Genomic DNA, 14,856 nt, shown 5'->3' with positions numbered 1-14,856 from the left:
CCCAAAGAGAACCTGGTCTCACCACTGTCTTTTGCACCTTTCCTTTCATTCTGGCTGATAGTCTTCTATTGCATAGAACCTCTGACAATTCTCCACCCATTGCAACCTGCTTGAACCTGTCTCTTCACCTGTTTTCCACACTCTCCAATTTCTTGATCTCTACTCCCTGTTGTCTCACCATTCCACCAGGGTTCCTCTGATTCATACACACACATATTCAGTCTTGCTGCAACTAACCTTCATTCCTCTCCTCTCCAGTGCATACCTTCACCTCTCTAGTTTTTCCTCAACCTGCTCCCTGCTCTCACTACTGATCACAGTGTCATCTGCAAACATCAAGGTCCATGGAGATTCCTGTCTAACCTCATCTGTCAGCCTGTCCATCAGCACTGCAAACAAGAAGGGGCTCAGAGCTGATCCCTGATGGAGTCCCATCTCCACCTTGAACTTCTCTGTTACCCCTACAGCACACCTCACTACTGTTTCACAGCTAGTATACATGTCCTGCACCAGTCTAATATTCTTCTCTGCTACTCCAGACTTCCTCATACAGTATCAGAGTTCCTCTCTTGGCACCCTGTCATATGCTCTTTCTTGGTCCACAAAACCCCAAAGGAGCTCCCTCTGGCCTTCTTTGTAGCATTCTCAAGGCAAATACTGCATCAGTAATAGTCTTTCTAGCCATGACGCCATACTGCTGATTACAAATGCTGACTTCTTCTCTCAGTCTAATTTCTACTATTCTTTCCTGTAGCTTCATTGTATGGCTCATCAACTTTATCCCTCTGTGGTTAGTGCAATTTTGCACATCCTACTTATTCTTAAAAATAGGCACAATATCACTTCTTCTACATTCCTCAGGCATCTTCTCACTCTATAAAATCCTGTTGAATAATCTAGCCAGAAACTCTACCGCTGCCTCTCAGAGACACTCTCCTTCTTCGACCCACAGTAGCCCAATGTCCGCTGCTACCCTGTAGGTCATTCGTTTGATTCGCATGTTTGATTTTGTCAAAATTTTTATGCCCCATGCCCTTCCTGACACAACATTCTGCATTTATCCAGGCTTTGGACTGGTTCAGGGAGACGCTGGCCTGTGCCACCCTGAGGCTACATTTGCACTGCAGGACAGTTCATATTTACAGTAATGTTTACTATCATTATTTCCTGTTAATACGCATACAAATGCACTGCAGACAGAAAAGTAGGAATTTCACTGTACCTGGAAACACGTTTCTACAGTTAGCATGTAACAATAAACGCTTTGAATCGTGAATCTTGAAGTAAGTCCTGCCACAGTGTATTAATAGTTTTTTTTGCATGCGAGTCTGGGCAAATGTGGACAAAAGTGGCATGTGAGTAGAAATATGGGCTCCCTCTGCTTTTTACACATAGTTGGCTTGATTGATGCTGTCACCCCGCGGGAGTTAAAAATCATCATTTCATATACATATCTGTTTGTGTAAAACCCAACTTCATTAGAAATAGGTTAATCCTGTAGTGCTGTTATTCAATTTTTCCCAAGGCTCAAGAATTCATCTTGGTAAATATTTTAGTCTGTAGCCCATACGGAGAATAACGGGTATAAACTGAAATACTGAATTCAACTCCTAATTGAAAAAGGCCTGATTCCCAGAATCATCCAGTGTGCCTTTATGAAACAACCAAATACAAAACAATCTCTTCAATTTTCAAAGATTCATTAAATTTGAGGACTTCTGATTTCTCTTTTTCCATTTATCTGATCTACCAAAGTCTTCCTTTAATAAATAAATATATAGATAGATAGATAGATAGATAGATAGATAGATAGATAGATAGACAGACAGACAGACAGACAGACAGACAGACAGACAGACAGACAGACAGACAGACAGACAGACAGACAGACAGACAGACAGACAGACAGACAGACAGACAGACAGATAGATATGACAGATTTATATGCCTTTCAACGGGTTATATCTTAGAAACATAGATGTAAATACTACACTTGGGTTTTATTAATGTCCTTGGTTTTTAATCATATGTATTTGTGACTTTTGCTTTTTCTTTCTTAGAATGTGATGATATTTATAATACTTTTGAATGAATTAGAGGGTCTTTGAATCTTAAACTTTTAAAAACGCCACTGTAGGGCTCTGACTTGTGAATAAAAACAATCAGTATACGCAGCACTTCCTGTAATTGGAGGAGCCATTAAAGTATGGAGGCCGGTTATTGGAGGGGGCGATGCTGTCTCTGATTGGAAGAGTGGAGTAGAGGAAGAAATCTCTCTCAAAATCTGAGCTTGAGATATTTCGTATTGTCGCTGAGAGTTGACTTTACTCACCTGAGGCTGGGACAGTGGCATGGAGCAGCCAGGCCGGCTGAGACTGCGGGGATGGCTTGAGGAGCAGATCGAGTCCGGGAAGTATCCAGGGGTCAGCTGGTTGGACAAGGTACCTCAAACACATTCACACAAATCCTGTTTACTTGCACAGTCACATGCATGCACTGAACAAATCACTGGGCTTGCCATGCAAATTGATCTCAATCAGTGTATTAATTATATTATTGGTTATCAATGGTAATTCATGCAAATATGAAACATTGATACATACATTTTTTTTTTTACCTGAACCCTTGTTGCGTTCCAACTCAATTTGAACAACAGATAAAAATAATGATTTTCAATTTTTAATATCTAATTACCAGGGTGTGTTATAACAAATGTTAGAGCTCACGAGGGAAACAACCCAAATACACTTTTATCTCATTCTACAGACTGCTAGAATTTTCCAAATCCCTTGGAAACATGCAGCCCGTCATGGCTGGAGTATCGACCGGGATGCTACACTCTTCAGGAACTGGGCCATGCACACTGGTATGAACCACGCACAAACATGCACAGACCCTCACTGACTTGTCTGTCTACAGTTTATCTCATTCTTTAAGTTCTAGTACTCTAGGTCCTTGTGCTTAAAACCAGGCAATGTGGTATGTTGTTTTGGTAATACAGTGCAACTTATAAATAAAACTCATGGGTGCAGTGTATATAATATGAAGTGATTTCCATACTAGTAGACAGTGGGTTTCCCCTCTAAATAAAGCCTCTGATACACACTCACACTTTAGAGCTTCTATAGGCAATCCATAGCTGCTAACAATGAAATTTAACATCAGTTATTTTCACACTCTTTATTTTCCCTTTAAAGAAAATGCAAAAATGTTTTTTGTAAGGGTAGTTATTGTAGCCTGACAAATAGTGACAATCATCGGTCAAGAATTAGGTATTCATGCGAGATGAAAACATCAAGTGGGATTGGAAAAGTAACATGTATAAATCTCAAAATAGATCTATAGTCTCATCCCCAGGTGCTCAGTATGTTCAAAGTGGAGTGACACGTGGGGTAAAAGGATACTCAGAGCTTCACGCTACCAGATTGGCAGAGTTCCTTTTGGGTTGTACATTAGCTGCATCCCATCATGGGAAAACCCAAGTTGCAGACAAAATGTCTGGGATCAAGTTGCTGTCAAACAGAATACTGCTCTTCTCAACATATGAGAAGCCCAATCAGCTGAATTTGTGAGAACACACTTTGTGCTGGATAGGCACATCTTAATTTGACTCTAAAGTGAGGGAGAGCTGGGGTGTCGAACTAAAACACACACTGGGCTACATTTAAAACTAAAAGTCAAGGGCTCGACTGGTTTGATGTTCAGTCAAAACATATTGAAATGTCTCATCGAACATATCAAACATATCGAGCATATCGAACGTGGAACTAACAAAGCCTATAAGTATTGCCTATAAAACATGAATCACTGAATATATTTCTTAAAAAAAAACAAAAAAAAAAAACAAACAAATAATTTCCTATGGCTCTATCTGCAGCTTTCCCAGAGAAAATTCAGGTCAAAATATTTTCTACTGGCAGCAGACAAATAAGACTCTTCAAGGAAAAATAATATGCTGTGTTGTAGAAAAAGAGAAAAAATAGAATATAACTGAAAATGCATTAAAGTTCTGTGATGCTCACTAGTCTGAACTAGTAACGAGTGGTTCATTTTGCGGTGCATTTTGGGAATTGTAGTACTATGATGGTGTGTGTGCAATTCGGCTTTAATAGCAACTAAGTATTATCTTGGAAGCCAAAAGTACTAAAAAAGGAGCACCAACAGTTTTGTCCGGCAATGACTGTTAGAGATTATCCATAGTGGATTTTTTGAGGCTATTTTGGTTTTTAAAGCTGCAGCTCATATCTGGTTTTTAAAAAGTTGGGATTTCTTTTGTCAGCAACAAAAAAATCTCCCAGCAAACTCCTCCAGTCATTTTTTAAATCAAACCCTTAACCCACAGTGGGTAAAATGGGTGTGTTTGTCATTGTGGTTCCTCTCCTCAGGACGGTACCGTCCCGGTAAACACAAGCCAGACCCAAAGACGTGGAAAGCAAACTTCCGCTGTGCCTTGAATTCTCTTCCTGACATCCGTGAGCTGCAGGAACACAGCAAGAAGAGAGGCAACAATGCCTACAGAGTCTATAAGATGCTGCCTAGCACACACACGCTTAGACGTAGGAAAGGTAAGACACACACACATACAAACACACCTATCTAAGACAAGGCCGATATTTGCAGTCTGTTGTGACTACAGGGTTTCGGCTGATGAGTCCAGCCCAAGAACAACAGGCCTTCCCCTCTGCTGATTCCTGTAATCTGCATGCCTGGCAGCCCACAACATCCACTTGTGTCTCATCATTGGATATGGAGATCCCAGCAGACGTTGCGTTTCACAGCACTCAAACACATGGTGAGAGTTTAATCTCGAGACGGTTTGTGCTTTTCTTTTTATTTGGATATTGGTGATGAAGAAAGTGAGCCTGATAGTCAGTGTTTCTGCAGGGCACTGGGAGGCAAAACTGGAGAATGAAGAGCAGAATGAGGCCGTCTTTAAGGTTATCGGATGTTACAGACTCAGAATCAAATGATCAAAATAATAAAAACCCTGTATCCCATTTTCTTTACTTAAATGGAGAAACAGCAAAGAACTGTTGAACTGTCAGACCAACTTTGTTTATACCATTTTTTTTCTGCAGCTGATGGACGAATTAGGCAATACTGATCTTTGGAGCCAAACCGGATTGCAGAGAGGATGGAGAACACACAGTCTATGGGACCACACACACTGTAGGGCTCTACTTATACTTCTAATACTACCAGGAATAGTCCTTGTCAAAGTTGTAAAGAATGACTATGTGTTGACATGATTAAATAATATGGGGTCACTTTATCATGGACTATATTGTTTGCTAGGCTGCTCAGGAAGAAATGTACAAAAAAGAAAAAAAAAACACTTCTAATATGGAAAATACTTGAATTAAGTGATCTAGAAGGAACATCTTTAACATTGAACTAAAAACTACACACCATATTGCATAAAGCATAAAATATGAAATAGCCATGACAAATTTGGACAATGCTATATATACTGCATGTTATACATATTTTTACATAGCAAAATTTTGACATATATGTATATTTGAAATCTGTCTGCATTAGCACCAAGATTTGATTTTTAGTAGACCTGAAGTGAAGCCCCTTTGTCTCTGTGTTTTGTGATATTGGTGTTCCACAGGCCCTGTTGATGAAAACACCTTCTCCCTGCAGACAGAGGGCTACAGTGAACTGTTTGCACCAAACTACATCAAGGAGTCTGACTGGTCCATGTATCAGCCCACATTGATGCCGTAGTCGTGTAAAGCTTCGGGTCTATGTTTAACAATACTTGATAATTACAAGCTATTTTTCTTGTCAGCAATCCGATGTGCAGGTCATCGCCTCTGCTGAGCGGGCGGAGATGATTGTGTTTCAAGCCAAGCTTTATCTCTGTCGTAATTGTTTTACTCCACTGTGGTCCACTGCTTCACACTGACTTAAATGACACCACACTCAAACCAAAGCTCTCTGAACAAACAGATCTTATTTCAAGCCCCCTTAAAAGTATCAGGTGATTGTCTTTGTTGACCTCACTCACATTAAATAATGTCTTGAACTTAAGAGAAAATATCTGTCTCGAACTTTGCAGGTTAAGAAGCACAAGTACAACTTTGGTTTAACTATAAGTAATTTTTCTCCTTGTGTGACATCATGTGGTGCAATTCTGTATGATCTGTTTGCTTCTCATATTTTTAATACAGTATAACTGGTTAAAAAACTGGCGCACATGGTGAGAGTACATTTCAGAATAAATTACTGAACACGACTATACTTTTTCTTCTCTCAAAAGAATAAAAAAATTCTGTGAAAAAAGGGCAGAGGAGAGAAGGGAAGTGAGTGAAATACCTTATCTTTGTATGATGCAAGGTAAAGAAGTGTGTGTTTGTCATGTTTGCTCAATTTATTTCAAAAGTCACATTTTTTCATACATTCAAATATACACACACACACATATATATATATATATATATATATATATGTGTGCAGTACGTATATTTGAATGTATTCAAATCCAGATATCTGGACTTCTTTCAGGTAAAAACAAGAGTTGAGAACTTTACTGTAGCGAATCTTTCCTGATGTGTGATTAAACTCTCTGCTGGCAAATATATTTTTCAGCTGTAAAACAGATGTTAAAGCTCAGAGCTTCTTCCTTGGAGACACTTCTTCAGGTCTTTATAGCAGTAGCCTGCAGTTGCTGTTGGATTTTGATTTTATTGCCATGAGTTTTGTCCACAGCAACAGAAAAAAACCCAATGGGTGACTACCACTAAAGGATGAAACATTACATCACCTTGAATAATTCTTGGGTTTGCTTTCACAGTGGATTAATTTTTGTAGTCAGCCTTTTTGCCTCAGAATCCCCCTTATCAGCCTCTAATCATCACAAAAAAACACTATTCTGTTGCTGTAAGACATGCCCTTCTCTTTTTTGTACTATTGCAACCTCATCATCAGAACACAACTTCATCTGGGTAGTGTCTGTCCAATCTATCTAATCCCAGTAAAATACCAGGGCCTTTTTTCAATTTGTTTTCTGTCCAAATAAAATTCGACTTTGGTAATAAATTAGCATTGCGTCAGTTCTGCACCCTGTCCTGAAAGTTTATATTAACATCCAAGAGGCTAACTGTTCCATTCTGACTAAATTTTACAAGGGAGATTTTCCACAATGAGAAATGATCACTTGCTCATCTACTTATCTCAGATCTTTCAATGAAGGTATAATGTAATTATTTGGACGTTTCTAAAAATAATGCCTCTTCTGTTGTAAGTTTTTTTTCCCAAATTATTTTTCTATTTTAACAGCGCCCCCTTATGTTTGCAATGACACCCAATAATCAACCCCCCTGGCCTGTATTACCAGTTTCAAAGAGATTGCATTGTTTTTCATTTTTCAAAGAATATCAAGGGAGCAGGTTAAGACAGGCCATGATACTTCTTGACCATCAAATACAACAATTAGCCTCTGAAAGTCTGATTTTATAAACTGATCCCACACCCCTCACATCATAAGCATATAAAATTTTGGAAAGGAAAGATGCACATTCTTTATGGCCTCCAGCAAGATACCTCTCTCTTTAAAATATATTTCAGAAATGGAGGTCCCCTTAAATACAGCTTTTTCACAACTAAGATCAACTCAGGCTGCAGGTAGGCAAATGGATCGGAAGAGGCATTAAGGTAAAAAAAAAAATTAAACAAAAAAAAAAAAGGGGAGACTCCGCAGGTACAACACCAACAAATTACATTTATTTCTTGTTGTTTATTGTGGAAAATGCAGATAAAATACAGATGGATTTTCTCTAGAAGTAATAAGTACATGTCAGGCAGCTCAGAGAATATAACAAACTGAAAAAAAAAGATCTGATTCTGCCTCTCCAGTAATTAATATGAAATAGTAAACAAACATGTGTATGAACCTGAAGACATTTAAACCAATGAGCTATTGATTTTGGAATCAAACATGAAGTCTCATGAGTCCAAAAGACTTTTTTTTAAATCATAATCCACCAGTCCACTAGCACAGTCTGCTGGTCACAAGACAAACTGCAACTCCAGCAGTTCTTGACATGACAGCCCAGAGGTGACAAGACTCATTTACAAATATGAAGATCACTTTTTTTTTTTTCCTTGTAGACAATAATCACAAGAGAAACCTTTGAGCATGAATTAATGGGTTACAATGATAACGGCTATAAATGACATGGTCATATTCATTTCTGAACACTGATCACAATAGTCACCAAAAGTGACAACAATCAATGCAGCACTGGTCGTATCTTTATTTCTTGATAAAATACATAACTCACTCACTGTTGGAGGTTGTAATGAAAAAAAACATTAACACAGCATCTGTCAACAAACAAACACACACACACAAAGGTTGAGCCTTGATGCTAATGGCGACAAACACCTGTTCATATTTCCCATTGGATACATTTGCCCTGCTTGTCTCGCCAGATAATTAACAATTTATCAGAAATCCATTGGGCTTCAATTAGAAAATATGTTGTTCGAGTATCATAAAAACTTTGATATAGAATTTTGTTGATTTTAATAAAGAATTACATTCTTTGGTGGTCGTACTGGACCACAAGATACACAATCGTGTTATAGATCTAGGCCCGCTTGTCAGCTATGACCACTAATACAGCATCATCGTGAGGAGTAGCCTGTTTGTGGCAAACACCTGCCTACTAAACATTCACATTGCTGCTCTGAAAAAAATCTGCAAGATTTGTGTAAGGCCTCCCCCCCCCCACCACCCGGGTGCCTGGAGACATGTACTGGATAGCGAGGGGTGAAAATGTACCAGCTTCCGGCTGTAATATAATATTACAGCGATCGATAACAAGGAAGAGCATGAGCTTTAGCTACAACAGATCACCACCACTAAAAAGGCAACAGAACTGCATTTATTTGCTTTTCAAATGAGACGTATCGAACTGAAAACTGCTTTGATTTTTACAAAATGTAATATTGACGGAGGACAAATCTTTAACAAAATAATCAAAAAAAAAAAAATTACATAAAAAGAAATTAAGTGAAGCAGCCTGATCATATACTGCAATAAAAGTAGGTCGGATTAGGCTGAATATCACTTGAGGTTTTTTCTTTTAAAAGACGCAAAGACATGGTCTGAGAGGAACATTCAACTTCGCTAGGACTTGACGATTGATCCATAATCATAAGATATTATACCAGCATGATACTGTTTTTATTCCCGGATTACACACACACACACACACACACTTTGCAGTGTATGAAAAATTTGTTGGAAATATTTTAAGTACTTTTTTTCCCCTCTACACTTGTTTGAGCCGTGACATATACCATGGGGAAAACATTAAAATCAAAAACAACAACAAAAAAAATAATACATATATTTATATCACCTGAAATAAAGCAAGAAGTGGAATTGAAATATTCCTCAAGGTTCTCTAGGGACAAATTCAGTGAGTGTTTTAGTATTCAATATCTGACACTCACTCAATATCAGTTTTCCCATCAACCAAGATATTCTTGGAATATATGTTGTCAGAAAAAGGTTACAGAGTCATCATTGAACTATTCCCAACCCCATTAACTACCAACAAACACTTGATGATCAGTCTGTACAGTTTGAAGACTGCTGGTAACTGTACGCCACCTGACCCACATTTAGTTGCAGTGGTGACAAGTTTCTTCCAGCCTTACAATTCAAATCATGGAAAAGAAAATACATATAAAAATATGAATCTTATTGGGGGAAAAAAAAGCTAAGCTTGAATTTGCAGATGCCTTATCACATCCAAGAAAGAAAAACAATGAACATGACATCAGACGACAGATAAGGAAATTCATAGTTTATTAAAATTCTATATGGTTCAATCTAAATGAGTATAAAAAATGCGAAATTCCTAAGCAAGTGTGAGTGTACAATGTATGGTCCAGTGTACTCTACTCATTTCAAGTTTATTACAAAAACAGCAATCTTCAACCCTGAAAGTGACTCAGAGAATCATGAGATTTCTCAGAATAATACAACATTTCGCTTTGTGCCTTGCTACCTCCACCGGTACTTTGATAAACCTCTGAGAATAAAGAAGAACATAAGGTTCTACATCTCCAACGTGGCCCAGCCACCATGAGGTCCGTTTGAGAAATCAGATAATAAATACAGACATCCAAATGGGCTACAACAGCAAAACATTTGAAAATATATTCCTCATGCATACACACAAGCATACATCTGACTGAGATTATGAACATTCTAGACCCTCCTCTCTACTCTCTAACAGATACTCTTTACAGTGCAACAGCATGGCAGCAAATGAATAGCAGTGCTTTCATAAAAAAAAAAAGGAATGGAAAATAAAAATATATACACAACATTATGGAAAAAGCAGTAGTTTCATCTTTTGGTCCAGCGTCCATTACAGACTGAACTGCTTTTTGAAAATGCTTCCTTATATTAATAACAGCAGTTTCCACAAGACTGAGGGGCTGTGAGGGGAAAAAGCGGGACACGTGTTAAGTTCTGAAAAGCAACCCAAAGCAACCCAGGCACTGAAGGCTAACTTAACATGGCTAATCAAAGTTTGCTTTTTTAAAATGAAAGAATGCATTCCAACAATCATCTGGAGGGAGTTAATTAAAGAAGCTCAGAACACTATTTGTATGCTAACCGGTCACCTAAAGCTGGTACATTCTTGTCACGAATTTACGAGAGAAAACAAAGTCCTGACAGCATTTTACTTGTGGCTGAGTATCTTTGCATGAGGAGGATGAGACATGAGCAGCACAACAATGCTGTAAAAAGCAATATTCCTTTGAGGAGGAAGGAGTTATCTCTGACCAAATACGGGTTAAAAGAACAAGTTAATAATGACCAGTTGCCCTCCAAACAAGAGTACTGTTGTGCAAGAGTACAAAGTACTTTACAAAGTACAGTATCCTGATTTAAAATACAACTATGCATATTGAAAGATTGGTGGCGATGCTGAGTCACTTTAAATATTTTTATTGCTCTGTCGTGAAAGAGAACTGAATTATTTAACCTCCTCAATCACATCAACATGAAAGTTGCCTAAAATAAATCTCAATATAGATTCATTACGCACTGACCTAAAAATCAACATAAATAAATAAATAGCCTCAAAATGATAAAGAAATAGCTACAAAATAATGACCTTGAATTTTTTTCGTGATTCGAACTAGTATTTAAAAAAAAGGGTCAAACTAAGGTACTTCATTTGACCAAAATGATCTCAACATGAAATTGGGTAAGCTGCATTTATTTTCACAAGAATTTTGAAGTTCCATAAAAATGGCAGGTTCAGTACTTTGTATCAAAATAGATATGACAGCATGTTTAATGTTGAGAAAACTAAGAGAAAGATATCTATCAAACCATATACAGATCTACTGTAATTAAGAAAATCATACTGCAATGTCAGTTCCTTATCAATTAGATTACAAAAAAATTAAAAGTTAAACAGCAGTCTATTAACATAATATTTTCATTTATTATGAAAATACACAAGCTTTCTGAATGTTGCCCTGCTCTGTTAATTTATCGCTCAAGGATATTTTTGGATAAGCAGAACCAGAGTTTATATATAATGTCTAATTTGCATTTTCAAGTCAGTGATACCAAAGACAGCATTTCTCACCTTTTTCACAACTGTGACCCTTCAGAACCTCCGTGCGCATAGCCACCTTTGGATTTCATCTGGGCCTGGACGAGATCCACCTGCCAACACATACTTGTGTGAATAAACCAGAAACATTCACCTGCTATAGTGGGTGCGATTTCATGAGATAAATTCAAACCTACAGATGCCAATCCCATCCCCATGTCCCCTGAGCCGACATGTGTGGTGTGAACAAAGTTTGTTGGCTCGCCAATCATGGAACGATCGATCCGTCGTCGCCGTTTCTAGAAATGAAAAATATTTAATCAAATAAAGTGGCTCTTATCTTGACATGTGTCAAGTCTGTAGCGGTTGAGTAAAAGGGGAGTTGAACAGGGTGTGGATGAAGGTTCAATGGGAGTGAAAATGTGAAGTGCACATATTTTCATGGATGAGTAGAATAACTTATAATTAGTACATACTATGCACTAATATAACTGAGCCAACTCAGTGTTTAGTTATACTACGTCTTGGAAGTGAGTCAGGCTGAGACAACTGACAGGCAAGAATCCTTGTCTTCCTTCTTACAAATGAACTCAAAATCCAAAAAATCCTGACAATATTAATTGCGGAAACTGTGCGAGTTTGGGTAAAATAGGTAATATTTAATCAGTCCTTACAAAACACAGAAGTATGATGGCTTTGTTTATGAACCTAAACATCAAATTATAGAAATGACCCCTTTAAAACGAAGGCAGAGACATTGAGGTGTGACTGGATACTTACAGGCTGTGGCTGCTCTGCAATGCAGCAGCTGAAGCAAACCCAGAACTCAGTCATCCTGAGGTGTGCAAAGAAGCCACACAAGTTTCCTCTTTGAGTTCAGACGACTCTCTTTGTCAGTCTTCCTGTTCAGATTAACCAAAGCCACAAAAACAGGGCAGAAACTGATGACAGACACACCACTGGTTTCTCTGGGTATGAACTGTTGGCTCAATCGCTGTTCCCCCCTATTCAAAGGAAGCACAATCCTGGAAACGAGTCAGAGAAACAGAAAACACGTTTTAATTAAGTTCTGAAATATCAAACACCTATAATTTCCAGGTTCAACACAATACTTGTATTTCATTTTCCATATGAAATTTGCCAAGTTGTTCAGCTAACTTAAATAGGCTCCTCCCGCCTTCACTTAGGCAGAGAAGACACGCAAATATTGAGGTCAAAACCCACACCTCCACAGGGAGGGAGCTATGTGTTCTTCTGGGAGAAAAAAAATAAATCATGACTTATATGTACTTTACTCCCTTTTTAGGAAGGCAACACATGATAAAGAACTGAAACTAAAAGTGATGATGATTAATATCAAACAACTCAACTGTTTGCATTGGCACAAGTACATTAAGTCTTTCAAGAGAAAGAAATGGGGTCAGTACACAGTGGTTGCTCTGCTGTGTTTCTACACAGTGACCCACTGTAAACACTGCCTGTCCAGATGATCAATCAATCAATTTACACTTTATTTTGTGGTCAATTGCAGAGTATTTGAGATTAACCTTAGGCTAATAGTCATTCGTCAGCCTGTTTCATGTGTTTTATTAGCCATGACATGTCTGTGAGGTATTCCAATTAGTTAATTTCCCCCTGGAGCTGAAATAATTGAAGCTTATGTCACCAATAGTACACACAAGAAACTAGAATAAGACATCTAGAGTGGCATGCCAATCTGGGCCCATACTGTCTGGCAGATTGTTTCTGACATTCAGTTTCACATGTACATGAGCCACCCCCTTTTTGGTACAAAAAAGGGGGTCAAACTCTGTGGCCAAACTATTGAGGTAGTCCTACTGGGAGGAAACAGATGGTCACAAAGAATGTGAAGGGCAACCTGTATTTAGAGGAATCACAATTAATTGGGTTTTAGAGGGAGTGTAATCTTCAGTGTGTAATTATAAATACTACGATTTTTAAGCGTATGGTACAAAAGCAACAAGATTTCATACTATGCCGCCAGGAAATTCCAATAGGTGGTTAAGGTCAGGGATCTCAAACTGCTTCAAGGCATCCGGCCACTAACATGATATAAAATCTGCAGTATGATGGACAATTTGTATAAAATAATTTTCTTGTACATTAATGTCATGAAAGCCAAATCATTTATAAGTAAAACAGGCATCTTTTTATGTCAGTACATTTTCAGAATAGTTCTTGGTGTGGCCATCTCCGTGAGACTCTCCTACCAATGGCCCTCAAACCTTCAAGACCCACACACCCCTAGTCTAGGGTGCTCAAACCCTGAGCCTTGAGAGCACCGAGAAGATGCAGTTAAGTGAAGCAGTTCGAGTGATTTAACACACAAGCAAGCAGACTAGTTGGATTTCAATTTCGAAGTCTGTAGCTGACCGGGTGAAGAAGACACGACTCCATACTCGTCTTGACAACTAAAACCCGGGGTGATATTACAATTAATTGTGATTTCCCAAACTACTACCGTCTCTGTATGTACCGAATTGGTTACGGTGACCGCTGAAATTATTCAGAACCGGGGTGACATCTCGGTATCTTTTTTTTTTTTTCAAACCTAGAACTATTCGTCACATCGGACAAAAATGCAAATTCTCAAGGACTTGGCAAAAAACGGTTTTCAAAATACTGACTATAGCTTGAGTCTCAAGTCGATTAATTGACTTACTGCAGCTGTAAAGGGATTAGCTGATCCCGCTCTCATATCAGATTACCGTCGCACGACCGGTAATTGGTATTTACAAACAAATGGATATTATGTAATATTATCAAGCAGGAATGACATTCTCTTCACATAGACTTCGTTTAAATATCACAGATAATAATATTATTACCGATAAAGTCACGCCTTCTGTGTTAACACCACTTGCACGGATCGAAGTCAGCCTGCGGAGATATAGCTAAGGAAAAACCACCTGCTAGCAAGCTAGCAGCCGAACCTCCTTCATAGCGACGGATCCGTGGTCCGAACTGACAGCTAGCTAACCAGGCTAACTTAGCCCATTTTCAGAAAGTGGCACTCCGGTGTTAAACAAAGGAGAGATATAACACTAATGAGTCGTCACGCAACTGCGCGTCGTTTAATAAGCGAGCGGGTTTTAAAACAACTTTATGAATATGATACAGTAAACTCACCAGATGGCGACTGGTTTGCCGGAGTGAAGACTATTCGATCGACTGAAAGCTAAAGAATGCAAAAAAAAAAATCCAGGAACTACGGTCAAGGATTGTGTAATAC

General features: G+C 38.4%; 2 protein-coding genes across 2 annotated transcripts; one reads left to right on the top strand and one right to left on the bottom strand.

The window, feature by feature from the left end:
- Positions 1-2,351: 2,351 nt before the first annotated feature.
- On the top strand, positions 2,352-5,733 carry irf1a (interferon regulatory factor 1a). The gene is made up of 7 exons (XM_086174835.1): positions 2,352-2,441; positions 2,767-2,866; positions 4,386-4,565; positions 4,637-4,792; positions 4,885-4,937; positions 5,079-5,169; positions 5,618-5,733. Exons 1-7 carry the CDS (start codon positions 2,352-2,354, stop codon positions 5,731-5,733), a joined length of 786 nt encoding a protein of 261 aa, XP_086030961.1.
- A 1,976-nt stretch (positions 5,734-7,709) lies between these two features.
- cdc42se2 (CDC42 small effector 2) lies at positions 7,710-14,846 on the bottom strand. The gene is made up of 5 exons (XM_086174834.1): positions 14,754-14,846; positions 12,384-12,628; positions 11,801-11,902; positions 11,637-11,716; positions 7,710-10,467 (listed from the first exon to the last, which is right to left on the bottom strand). The coding sequence occupies exons 2-4, from the start codon at positions 12,435-12,437 to the stop codon at positions 11,642-11,644; spliced, it is 231 nt and encodes a 76-aa protein (XP_086030960.1). The 5' UTR covers positions 12,438-12,628; positions 14,754-14,846; the 3' UTR covers positions 7,710-10,467; positions 11,637-11,641.
- Positions 14,847-14,856: the final 10 nt, after the last annotated feature.

This window comes from Fistularia commersonii, chromosome 27 (assembly GCF_037954325.1).
Source record: "Fistularia commersonii isolate RoL2024-O1a breed Wild chromosome 27, RoL_Fcom_v1.0, whole genome shotgun sequence".
NCBI lineage: Eukaryota > Metazoa > Chordata > Actinopteri > Syngnathiformes > Fistulariidae > Fistularia > Fistularia commersonii.
Note: the sequence above shows the minus strand (reverse complement) of the source record. Positions and strands in the feature narration are given on the sequence as shown.